Source organism: Sus scrofa, chromosome 4 (genome assembly GCF_000003025.6).
Source record: "Sus scrofa isolate TJ Tabasco breed Duroc chromosome 4, Sscrofa11.1, whole genome shotgun sequence".
Taxonomy (NCBI): domain Eukaryota; kingdom Metazoa; phylum Chordata; class Mammalia; order Artiodactyla; family Suidae; genus Sus; species Sus scrofa.
In genome coordinates, this window is record NC_010446.5 from 87,286,538 (window position 1) to 87,299,728 (window position 13,191).

Genomic DNA, 13,191 nt, shown 5'->3' on the forward strand with positions numbered 1-13,191 from the left:
AAGTGTTTTTTTCACTATGAAACAAAGTTGGGCACAAGATCTGCAAGGGCCCTTGCAGTCCTAAAAGTCTATGACTTTGAGATGCCTGATGTAGCCCAAAACACTCTGTTTTATAACAAAGCCCACTTCTTTGCTGTGGTTGGCTCAAGATTGTTAGTTAAAACATGATGACCTGTGCACAGTTTAGGGCCACCCCTGCCCTGGCAGAATAAGCAACCCATGTTCTGATAAGAGCAGTTGAAAGCCTAATGCAGCAGCATTGCTCACAGCTGAGAAAATATTCCAGCCTCCACCTCCCACATAACTGCTGCTGCTCTCCAGCCTGCAATTTCCTCTGAGGCTCTGGATTGGTCCACAGAGTGACAGAGGGCTGGGAAAGATTCTCTATATAATCCTCAGAGAAAAAGGCAGTCCCAGACCATTTTGAAGTTTTCAAAGACTTGCTCTGCTGATAAGGACTTGTGCTCAAACCTGAGGGACTAAGCCACTTGCCAAAATGTGCAAAGGACTTGCAGCCTTGCCCCACTCATGCCTGGAAAGGTGAGAATGAGTTATTTTGTTTTAAGAGATGGAGATAAGGAAAATCTCCACCCAGGGGAGGATACCCAGAGGCAATAGAGGGCCATTGTAGTGTGTGTCAAAACAGGTGAAACAGGTGCTTGATTCAAAACTGGGAATTACCTCCTCTCTGTTAGTGACAAAGAGGTTTTGAAAGATCTGTGCTAGGAGACTGATACAGTATGAGATAGATCATACATCATTTAATATCCAGAACATCATTTCCTCTGAGGAGATGCCTATTTTAGAGGTGCTCTTTCACAGTCAAAAGTGTATGGTTAAGAGTGTGGAATCCATCATCAAACTGGCTGGGTTTGAATTTGGCTCCACTACTTACTATTTGTGTGGTATTGGGCAATTTATTTAAACTCTCTGTATCTGTTTCCTTAACAGTAAAATGAATCTGCTAAGTATCTACCTTGTTAACTGGTAATGGGGATTGAGTGAATTTCTGTATATGAAACACTCAGAACACTGTCTGGCACATATTAGAACTATATAAATATTAACTTTATTACGTACATGGACTAGGAGAGGAAGACTCAGGTTTTCAATGGGGCAGAGAGGATTTTTTCATTGTTCTTTGTATCTTGATTTCATCAGATAGAAGTAGCTGGATTGTTGGATAGAAGACAGCCCTTGGGACATAGAGATTATTTATTATCTAACATTGTTTTTTAGAGAACATCTTTGAGGCTCTGTGGTTGTCCTTATACTAGACAATATTCTGGAGGGAATCCTAAGCATCCAGACTAAATAAACAGAAGGAGAACAGACATCTGACTTGTTAGAAAATTTAACCTAACATTCCTACCTGATGCAGAGAAGTCGGGATGTTTCTCTCCTTCCTATTTCTTAATAATGGATTTGATTAAATTTTGTTTGCTCCAATGCTATTTAAAGGAAATAAAGGTGATCCTTGTACACCTAACTTCACCTCTAAAGGCACTGGCAGTAGTTGCTTAAGAAGGTTTTGTTGTTCAATGGATCTGTTCTCCTTTCTATTACAGGCTCAGGTTTTCTTTTTGATGACTTTGACTCTAGAAATAATCTCAAAATAATTCTTAAAGAGATAATATAGCAAAGGAATTTTTCTCTAGCAATGCTGGCTAGCAACTGCAAATTAGACCTATTCTCACTTCCTGCTGTCAAAAACACAGATTATTTTTGAAAGTTGTATGTAAAAGAAAGTAGTAGGACTTAGGTAACAGCAGTGAGATTGTTACTAGGCAGTTGATAATGACTGTTGGGCCAACCTTGGGGAGGAAGACAGATTTCAATGCTGGGTAACATTTATTGCTATCAGCCTACCCCTATCTCCATAGAAAGCCTGAGAAGTAGGCAGAACACAGGGAGATGAAAGACATTTCCTTGAACATGTATAATTCTGTCCTTTTCCATTTTTGCAACACTGAGAATTGCAAATTCGAATTTTACAACAATCTTAATGCTTGCCTTTAACCCACTTATTGTCGGACATGTTTGTACTGCACTATAATGGATAAATCTTACCTTATTAATTGGTGAACATTTGACTCTAGAATGATTATACTGGTCTGCCAATAATTTTGTGATCCTATGACCCACTGTTGGCATTTAGTGGAGAATCAATAATTGTTTGTTGAAAGTTTGGTATCGTTACTAATATTGTCCTGTTTGTTCTTGTAAATATGCATAATGTTTACTGAGACATATGGATGGAACATTCCTTTTATTGATTCCTATTGCTGTTTTATATCTGATTCATTAACAACATTGATGCTGAATCACTTTACAAATCTTTAAATTCTTCTGCCCCAGGATATAACTAATGTTCATGTAGAATACTATGGAACTGTGGAGCTGGGGAGCTGTCAGCACACATTCATATAAAGAACCTAAGATTGTAAGTTCTAAGGGAAAAATGACACCTGCATAAATCCTTCCAAACTTGCCTTCCCTGGTTCTACTCTTTGACTCTCACCTCCCTCATCCCCACAGGCTCCTCACTTCTTCATTTCTTCTCTTTAAGCTACAAATGAAACATGGATATGCCACAATGCTTAGATAAATGTATTTGTAAATCCATAAAATAAATTAGGGCAACATATAAGCATTATAAAACAAATCTGGTGTGTGTGTGTAAAGCTCTGCTGAAGAGGTAAATTGCAACTTCTCTATTGCACTGGAAATGGAATTCAGTTACAAAAATCTGCTTAACCTTGTCATTCATCACAGTGGAAAGGGTACTGGTTAAGGAGTAAGGAGCAAACAATTTTGTCTTTATCAGCAAGGTATGTCATTTACCTGGGATTTTATTTTCTTATTTAGTGAATGAAAGTTGGGTTAGTTGTTCTTTAACATCCTTTCCAGTTGTTACATGGTTTAAATAAAGTGAGATACACCTGGTTTCACTGACTAGCGAGAGATGCAATTAAAGGAAAAAAATTCCTAATTTACTTTAAAAGTTTGGGAGTCCATTAGTGCAGATCATTAAGAATTCAGTCCTGGGTTGAAATCATGGCTGTGGCAGAAGCAACCTACTCAGTGGGAGTCTGACTTAAAAGAAAACAACAGTTACTTCATCCAAAGGGGAGCTTTATAAAATAGACTTTCTCAATGTTTAGGGAAGCATTAAGCCAGAGTCAACTTTGACGTATTTGTTGAAACTATTCTTTCTTTATTTATTTAGACTTTTAAGACGATTGCTCATTAAACTCAAAGTTGACCTCACATATTTTTATATATTTAAGGAGACCAATAATCCAAACATTTGAGCAATAAATAGCCACTACCCCACAATTTTTACCTTCTGTCATATTGAAACCTGTGCTGGATGGGCGGAACTCTTAGAGAGTCAATGGAAAAGGAAAGAGTTGAGTCAGTTTAAAGTCTTATTTTTACCATTGATTCCCTGATTTTGAATTTTAGTCTTCTCCTAAAAATTCATTTTATTTTGTCTCTTGAATTCCTCTAAACAAGCTTAATTTTTAAGGTAAATACTGCTCTTTGGAAAAAGACGTAAGTATTCTAAAATAAAAAGTATTACTTTTATTCCCCAAAAGTTGTCATCATTATGTAAAGCAACCAGTGTGATTATTATTATTTTTTGTCCATCGGTGTTGACTACTCCTGACACCAAATTTACATTCTTTCTTTTTTAATTTAATTTTATTTTTTGTCTCTTCCAGGGCTGCGCCCATGGCATATGGAGGTTCCCAGGCTAGGGGTCTAACCAGACCTGTAGCCATCAGCCTAGGCCAGAGCCACAGCAACTCGGGACCTGAGCCATGTCTGTGACCTACACCACAGCTCACAGCAATACTGGATCCTTAACCCACTGAGAGAGACCAGGGATTGAACCTGCAACCTCATGATTCCTAGTCGGATTCGTTAACCACTGAGCCACGATTGGAACTCCCAAATTTACATTCTTGACTAAATTGGGGAGTAAAAGAGCAATGAAGTCAGCTACTGACAAAGTATTTTCCCTAGGCTTTTATTTTGTCAGTAACTTCCATAGATGTATCTTTAACTTCCACAGATAATCTGACATAGATCTGATTTCTGTTTAGGATTATAAAGTCTGCTAGTGGCTGAAATACATTCACACATCTGCCCATCTCAAATGTGTGGTAATGCTGGAAATTTCAGGGGCTATGGAAAGTCAATGGGGAAAGCAACGTTTTGTTTTGCTGTCTAGTATTATTTTACTAAATATTTAATTTTCCCCATCTCTAATTTATGTGGGTTTAAGTATGGACAATTTAGGGTAAAAAGACGCCTAGTAATCAGGACCCCGAATCAACTAATCTTTTAAGGTTGTCAAGCCACACAGAAGCAACAGAGTGAATCAAGTCTCCTGGGTCCATAGGATTAAGTAAATACAGCTTTTACCAAAGGTGTGAGCACATCCTTGGGCCAATTATAGAGAAAAGATAAGCACCTAGTGAATTAAAGACTAGCAATGAACTTGACTACATGAAAAATGAGTCAGAATGGACAGAGGATCATCGAAGAAGCCTAAAGAGTTAGTAGGGTTTAATATCATGCTCTCTGGAAGCAAGTGTGAATTTGAAGCTTGCTATTGTGGATAAAGTCTTGTGACACGATTGCAGATACTCCAGTGAAACTCTGTGATCTTAAGAAAGTGAATAAACTATTTAATAAAATCGAGGGGGGTGTCACTAAGAAAAACATTGTTTCAATTCTTACTGATGAAACAATTTCGATTGACTCTCTGGTTTGCCTTTCCAACCACCATACTTGCCTCATGCATACGAATGAAAGACCTCTCAGGGAAATTTCAGTCCAGGTAAGGAGATAAAGAAGAAGAAAGTTGCCCTCTGTGTTGAGATCCACTATGGAAGGAGAAATGCACTGATGGTTAAGAAGCAAAAAAGTGTGGGGGTGGGGGTGTCATAGAACTTTCGGTAATCAGGGAAGACTGAAAGAAATCACAGGGAATGATGCATGACTAAGGTTTATATTTATGAACTAAGCCTGAAAGGGTAGAGGGGTTGGTCAGGTCCAGATAAGAAGAGAGAAGGAAGGTATTCCAGGCCAAGGGGCAAGGACTGCCTGGGCAAAGACTTGAAGGTAATAAGGGCCCAGTGAGTTTGTCCGATACAGTGACATCTCTGTGTAATCCCTATTCTCTCCTGTTCAAGCAAGGAGGGAACTGTGAATTTCCAATAACAGTTAACCTCCTATGCAGCTCGTCCTGCATACTGTTTCCGTGGAACTTGTCCAGTGCCCATCCACTCTGAAGATTGAAAAGATTTTGCCTCAAGTCTTCAATTACTGAAAAGACAATCTGCACTTGCACATACATAATGGGGACTTAAGAAATATTTTCTCGGAGTTCCTGTGGTGGCTCAGTGGTTAACATGCCTGACTAACATCCATGAGGACATGGGTTCCATCCCTGGCCTCGCTCAGTGGGTTAAGGGTCTGGTGTTGCTGTGAGGTGTGGTGTGGGTTGCAGATGCGGCTCGGATCCTACATTGCTGTGGCTGTGGTGTAGGCCGGTGGCTACAGCTCCGAATGGACCCCCAGCTTGGGAACCTCCATATGCTCTGGGTGCGGCCCTAAAAGACAAAAAGACACAAAAAAATTTCTTAAAATAAATAAAGTGTAGCAAGCACAAATAATTGTGTAGGAAGGAGAGATAGACCTGCTTCCAGGTTGGCCCAATGCTTTTTCTGCTTCAAAGGAATAAGGAAGGATGATAGCAGTGATTTTCAGGCTACAATGGGAAAAAGAGTGTATGTTTCGAAAGGAAGAGGAATTCCTCTGGGGTAGAGTGGGAGTGGGGTTGGGAGAGGAAGAAAGCCTTTCTATTTTATCAGGAAAACCTTGTTAAAGAGGTGAGTCTTTCTGTTAATTTTGTTCCTAATGATAGCCTTTAGCTGTGGGGGAACCTCACAAAATTGTATCCCTTCCTCTGTTTCTCCTGCCCTTACTGTCACAGCTTCTTTAATGAATTACATTCTGTATTTAACTGTTGCCTCTTCTTATTCTTTCTTTCATCTAGTCAGGGCTATGTTGAAACACCAGACATCAAGTCAAAACACTTTTAGATCCCGGAATCTTAAGTCTGGAAAGATCCTGAAAGGTTATCTAGTTTGTTTTTCCTTCCTTAGCAAGGACTGCAGCACTGCAGTTATTGGCTGTTTAGCACTATTATCTAAAGAGGGAGTTTATATTTCTGGGGCCAGTGTTAATGGCTTTTGTCTGTTCTGATGGCCCGGAGGCAAAGGAACTAAACTTTAATTAGTTCAGTCAGGATCAATCCTTAGTAACAGGAACCAGAATGTGGCTGGGGGCCAGACGATAACATGTCTCCATCTCTTCTTTTCCTTTGAAGTTCATTCAAATAGGGTCTCAGATAACATTAAACCTACACTCTAGCTGAAAGGCTGAGTCACCCAGAGGATAAAGACAATGAAAGCCTTCATTCCCAAGATTACAGATTTTAGGAATATTAAAGAAAACCCAGAGTAAGGAAGGATGTAAGTTCATGGTCTGTCCCCTGCTTTAATGTCAGCAATGTGGTGGAGTGGAAAAAACATGGAAATGGTAACTCCCCTTCTATTCCTTCCTAGCTGTATGAACGTGTAAAAATAACTTCTCTGAGTTTTATTTCCTTGTCTGTATAGGAGGATATTTATCTTGTTGGGGACAGATGCTTTAAGAAATAAGTGAAATTGGAGTTCCCGTCGTGGCGCAGTGGTTAACGAATCCGACTAGGAACCATGAGGTTGCGGGTTCGATCCCTGGCCTTGCTCAGTGGGTTAACGATCCAGCGTTGCCGTGAGCTGTGGTGTAGGTTGCAGACGTGGCTCGGATCCCGCGTTGCTGTGGCTCTGGCGTAGGCTGGTGGCTACAGCTCCGATTAGACCCCTAGCCTGGGAACCTCCATATGCTGCGGGAGCGGCCCAAAGAAATAGCAAAAAAAAAAAAAAAAAAAAAAAAAGAAAAAAGAAATAAGTGAAATAATGTATATAAGGTAGATAGTTTTTAGTAATGTGCTCCTATTGAATATTTAATTTCCTTTCATCCTTCTTTTCCTCTTTATAGTCAGGAAAACATCATTTAAGTTTCAGTCATCTGCCAAGGCCTTTGATAAAACATTTCTTTCCATCCTTCCTCATCATAATCTCATCATAACTTAGTAATGATGAGTTTATATGATAGTACAATATTATTGCCATTTCACTTACGGTAGATATCTGTTTTTGAAACAATAAATCAGTTATGTACAAAACGTTAGAAGACATGCAAACCATGACCATGCTTAAGAAATTACAATCCTTTAATATCCTTAAATAGTCCGTAAGCCTCCAAATAACCTCAAAGGTCTTTTTGCAGTTAGACTGTTTGAAGCAAGATTCAAACAAGGGTCACACATTTTTGTTTTGTTTTGTTTTTTTGGACTACTACTACATTCTATTATTAGACTGATTAACACTAGTCACTAATCTAGTGTTCTTTCTACAATTACTTGGGCTCCAGTTATGGAAAACCATTTCTTGCAAACACACTTCAAGGACCCTTAGAGATTGAAAGACCAGTGCCTTCTATCTAGTGGGGGGACCTTACCCATCTTAATTTGGGCCTGTTTGTTAAAGCAGAATGTAGCGAAGCATCCATGGCTCATAAACAAAGTGATTTGAGGAGTGACCTCCGGTGCCTTTTTACCCAGCTCTCACATCCTGTTACCGAGTGCAGAAAGCCCCTCACAAGGCTCCCAGCAGCTCTTCTACCTCAAATCATGTTTGCTAAGCTCCTACAGTGTGTAGTACACCATGCCTGGAGGTGGAACACAGTTGGGGCACAGATCCTTTCCCTCCTCTTTCACTTCACGACAGTGATGAAACTAAGCCCTGGTCCCCGAGGTTGGTTTGCATGAAATCAGACCACTCTCAAGACTGAAAGAGTTACCCCAAGTCACCACCCCAGTACTGATATCCCATAAAGCCCAGGGTCACACATTGAGATTGGTCCAGAGTCTCTTAAATCTCTCCGAATCAATAGTCTTTAGTTTCTTCTTTTCCTGCAATTTATTTGTAGAACACAGATTTTTTTTTAGATGTAAGTCTCAAATGTTATGTAACACATACTGGGTGGCGAACTCTGGTATACTGAGCTGTAACCAAGGTTTCTACTAAGTGACAGAGGGCAGTCATGAGCCAGATCCCTTTCCAGGCCTCATTATTGCATTTGCAAAAAGTGAGAAATCAATTTCATGATTTGTCGCACTCCTTCCAACTCCACTACTTAATTGTTCTTGATTTGGACACTGTGTATTCTGAAGAAAGACTGCATTTTTTTTTTTTTTTTTTGTCTTTTGCCATTTCTTGGGCTGCTCCCGCGGCATATGGAAGTTCCCAGGCTAGGGGTCTAATTGGAGCTGCAGCCGCTGGCCTACGCCAAAGATTGCATTTTTATTCTAATTTTCCCAGCTCTTACCAAGTCCCATGAGAAGGCCATGGAAACACCAGAATTCTGGATGCAGCTTAAAGGCAGCAATGAAAAGTATTGAATTTACTTCCAGTCACTTAGGATCTCAATGGACTAAATTCAGTACCCTGTATTTCTTTTCTTTTCTTTCCTCCCCCCTTTTTTTTTTCTTTTGACCATGCCCACACCATGTGGAAATTCCTAGGCCTGGGACTGAACCTGCACTACAGCACTGACCAGAGCCAGAACAGTGGCAATGCTGGATCCTCAACTTACTAAGCCACCAGGGAACTCCTATATTTCTTAAAAATACTAGTATCCAATTCAGAATAAACTTCTGGTTTATGAAAAATATAAAAGTAGTGACATGTGATTCTGTTTTTATTTTGGTGAAATCCATGAAAGGAACAGTTGGTCTCAGTTTCTTATAGAATTTGAGGGTGAATTAATAGGATCAAAGATTATGGATTATAAGTCTATAATTCTGGTACTGTTGAACCTTGAACAACTCTAGGTTTAAGGGAGCCAACCCTCCATGGAATGGAAAACCCACTGACTCCCCCATATCTGTAGTTCTTCATCTGCGGATTCAACCAACTGCTGATGGGGTAGTACCATAGTATTAACTATTAAAAAAAATCTGCATATAAGTGGACCTGTGCAGTTCAAACTGTAGTTGTTCAAGGGTCATTGTATGTTATTTACAGTTAATTTAGTTCTCCCTTGTTTTAAGAGCGTAAGGTCCTTGAGGGCATGGAGGAAAAGTGAACCAAGGACACAGACACCCCCAACTTTGTGGATGTGGTGTCCTAAGCTTCTTTCACACTAAGTCCTTACGTGTTTCTCCAGAGAGTAGAAACAGTGGCCCACTTATGCCCTTCTGAATGCTGCCCAGAAGGAAGAAGGAGACTCATCCTTCAACTTAACTGTGAGAGTTTCCATCCTTGAGAGTGGAGAAGAAGGGCAAATTGAGGTTTCTACACCTTTACATAACTAGCCAATTTTCATATACCAGTTGAGCAGATCTTGGAGTACAGACAGTTCTTGATGTGACATGAAGACTGCTTCTGACTACATAAATCCATGTCAGACAGACTAACAGACAGACAAACATGCATGTATACATATGTACTGTGTAGTGACTGTGATTTCCAACTAGAATGAGGACCTATAGCTTGCCTCTAGACCGGGCATTAGAAATTGGATCTTTCCTAGAAAATCTCTAGGTGTGGCCAGCCTAACCATAGTTGCATGCACCACCGATATGGCTAATGCATATGCGACTATGAGCTTACTCACCCTGACCATCATGCTCCTGCAAAGTCCAGACAGGGTATTTCCTTTCAAAGCATGGTAATCAGTTGCCATGTTGAGATAAAATAACTTGGCCTGACACTTTTTTTTCTCCTTCACAAAGGAAATATTTTGGAGTTGAAAAGATGCAGCTTTGCACAGTAGGTACCTGATAATCACCTTGGCTTCATGAATAGCAGATAATGCTACCGTCGTTTTATATTCTACTTCTTTTTCTTTCTCTTTTCCAATTGCTTCCCCCAGACACCTCTCAAAACAATACCTAACCCATCTGCACAAAATATCCCTCAGATCCTAAGTTTACATTCTAGAGCAATGTTAGAACTCTCAGCTTAAGGTCAGAGGAAGAGATAAAACATGAAGTAAAATACTTGAAAAATGTGAAGTGCTCTACTATGCAAGTGCTCATTACTGGGAGTGAAATGTGTGGAGCTGTTTTTGTCAAGCTACTACTCTTTGACTTTTTTTTGTGTGTGCAGACCATCTGTTTTTCGAAGAGGGACTTGTCTTTGGGGATTCAGGAAGTTTAGAAAGAATGAAGATGTTTCATTACCAAACTAATTTGTTGTATTTTGGCAATTTATTTTAAGTATTTTAAGTTCACAACAGACACCTGGGTCAACAGGAGCGTGGGACTGAATGACCTGTGTGCTTTGGGACAAGGTCAGTAGTGCAGGTCACACTGAAGACTTTCCCAGGAGAGACTGCTCTCTAAAGTCTGGTGCTTTCTGGATGACAAGCTTCCAGAGTCCTGGACTTTGTTTCTGAATCCCCAAGAACAGAACATGTATGTCACTTGAACACACGCACATGCATGCACAAAGCATATGTGCAACCACACCCACACACATCAGATAATTTTTATGACCTGGAAAAAAAGATGGATTTGTTGTTGTAATCAGGGATCCATGCAGACAGAGTGTCTGAGCCTGTTAGGAGGAAGTAATTTTTTTCATATAGATGAATGCAGATAGATGGGGGATTATTTTTCTCCCTTTTAAGATTAAATTTTACACTTTCTCTTTCAGCTGGCAAGAGTGAAGAAAAGTACCTTCTCTAAGTTGGGATTTTCTGAAAATTCTAATTTGACAGTTCCAAAAGCCTTTAAAAATTTTTTAAATTGCCCTCTTTTATCTCCCAGATCCTCTAAGAATAGTTTAAACTTTCTCTCTATGCTTCAGACAGGCTCTGAATGTTTGCAATTATGCAAAATTTGAGTGCACATGGCTGGACTGAAGCTGAGGGAAAGGAATATGTAAGTTTCATCAGCTACTTATGGAAGATATTTTATTAAATGGATACCGGATTAAGAGCACAAAAAAGACAAGAATAGCAAAGACAACAGACAATTCTGACAGCGTAGAATTCAGTGCCTAGCACAATTTTGATCACATACATGCACACGATAAAGTTCTGGTGACTTAAATTCATAGATTCTGTCCTTTAAGATAAGATGGGATTTCCCTCCCCCCCTCCTTTTCTAATATGACCAGCTTAGAATCACAGAGAGAGAGAATAGCATCAGGGTCACAAACCAATTCCTTCTCTTAAAATAGATGTGGAAACAGGTCCAACTGGAATTCCCTCTGTAGCTCAGGCGGTTAAGAACCTGACATAGTGTTCATGAGGATGTGGGTTTGATTCCTGTCCTCTCTCAATGAGTAAAAATTCTGGCATTACTGCAAGCTGTGGTGTAGATCGAGGAGGTTGTGGCGTAAGCCTGCAGCTGCAGCTCTGATTCAATCTCTAGCCAGGGAACTAAAACAAACAAACAAAAAAGGTCCAAACTGTTTGGTAGCTTGTCCAAGACTACATAGCTAGAGTTGGAGGTAATTTAAAGTCTCTGGATTTACATACCACCTTCATTTTATTTTATCTGATGAACTTTAATTTATGAATTTTGGCTGTCTTCACTTTTGAAATATTTTTTCTTAACCCATAGACAACATCTTTCAAAAGGTTTTGATTAGGAAACAACCTGTAGTCTTTAAGAAAAAAGATGATTTAAACATTTTTAATTACCAGATGCTTATAGCTGTCAATTACAACATTGGAACAGCATGAAAGAGGGGCTATCTCATAGTAATTAAGGGCTCGGGAGCTGATGTGAGATTGGGTTGGGACTCCTACCACTCTCATTTACTGGATGATTTTGGACAGATCCCCTAGATTTTCTGTGACAAGTTCTCTCATCTACAAGATGGGGAGAACATTTACACCTCCCTCAGGATTGTTATGATCCTAAATAAGGTTATGATTATATGTGTTGAATGACTATCAGCTGGGGAACGTGCACTTTCTCTAAGTGTGTGATGTTTCTTAGTTATCTTCATGTTGGGAGATGTAGCCAAGTGTTAAGATTGGAGCCAGAACAGAGGACTGGAAAGCATCCAAAACTACTTTCATCTCCCTACAGAGCTTAATAGGAAGTATGTAAATGAGACTCAAAAGGAAGGGCCCATTACAAAGAACATTAGAAAGCAAATGAGACAACTAGATGACAGGAAGCAAGAGGGAAGGGGGATCAAAGGTAATCCTTCTGAGCCTGGGGGGTTGATGGAATAAGGACTATTGGCAGAATTTGGTTGCTTGCCAGGGATGTTCTTTTTAGGAGTATGTAATGAGTTTATTCCTCTGAACTCTGATCTTCTCCTTTAGGAATTCTTAGATGATGGCAAGTCAGAACAGCTTATCTTGACTTTCTTGACAGTTTTATAGTTACTAAATTAATTCAATTAAAGAAAAACCCAACTGTAACTTTGGGGAATAACTCCTAGATAGCTATGCCATAAAAATTAAGCCTGTAGGACACTGTGTCTGGTTTGAGCTTTGGGGGCTAAGGGAGAAGGTGCAAAACTAGAAAAAATAGCTGGTCCAGGGAGGACATTTAGATAACTAAATGTTGAAATACAGAGCATTAGGAAAGGAGAAAAGAATTAATGCTAACTAAAAATAGAAAATAGAATGCAGAAAAGAAAACAGTCTGACTGCCTTGTCTCTTTTCTGTAGTGAATCAACTCTGAAAAACAGAAGCTAGGAGAGGGTGTATTTATTCTCTATATGCTGCTGTAACAACTGCCAGAAGTTTAGTGGCTTAAAACAATGCCAACTTATTCTCATACAGTTCTGTGAGAACAGAAGTCTAAAATAGGTGGCATTCTTCCTGGAGGGTCTAGGGAAAAAGTCATTTTCTTGCTTTTTCTAATGTCTGGAAGCCACTTACATTCCCTGGCTCATGGTCCCATCCTTGATCTTTAAAGCCAGTAGTGTAGTATCTTCTATTACCTCTCACTCTGCTTCCTCTGGCACATAACTTTCAGACTCTGCCCTCTTGCCTTCTTCCCTCAAGGACCCTTGTGATTACATTGGGTCCAC

General features: G+C 39.7%; 1 protein-coding gene across 1 annotated transcript in view; it reads left to right on the forward strand.

The window, feature by feature from the left end:
• RGS5 (regulator of G protein signaling 5) overlaps window positions 416–13,191 on the forward strand; it is a 53,864-nt gene continuing 41,088 nt past the window's right edge. The window contains 1 exon segment of the mRNA NM_214356.1: window positions 416–540. Coding sequence (NP_999521.1) covers window positions 497–540 — 44 coding nt within the window. The 5' untranslated portion in view covers window positions 416–496.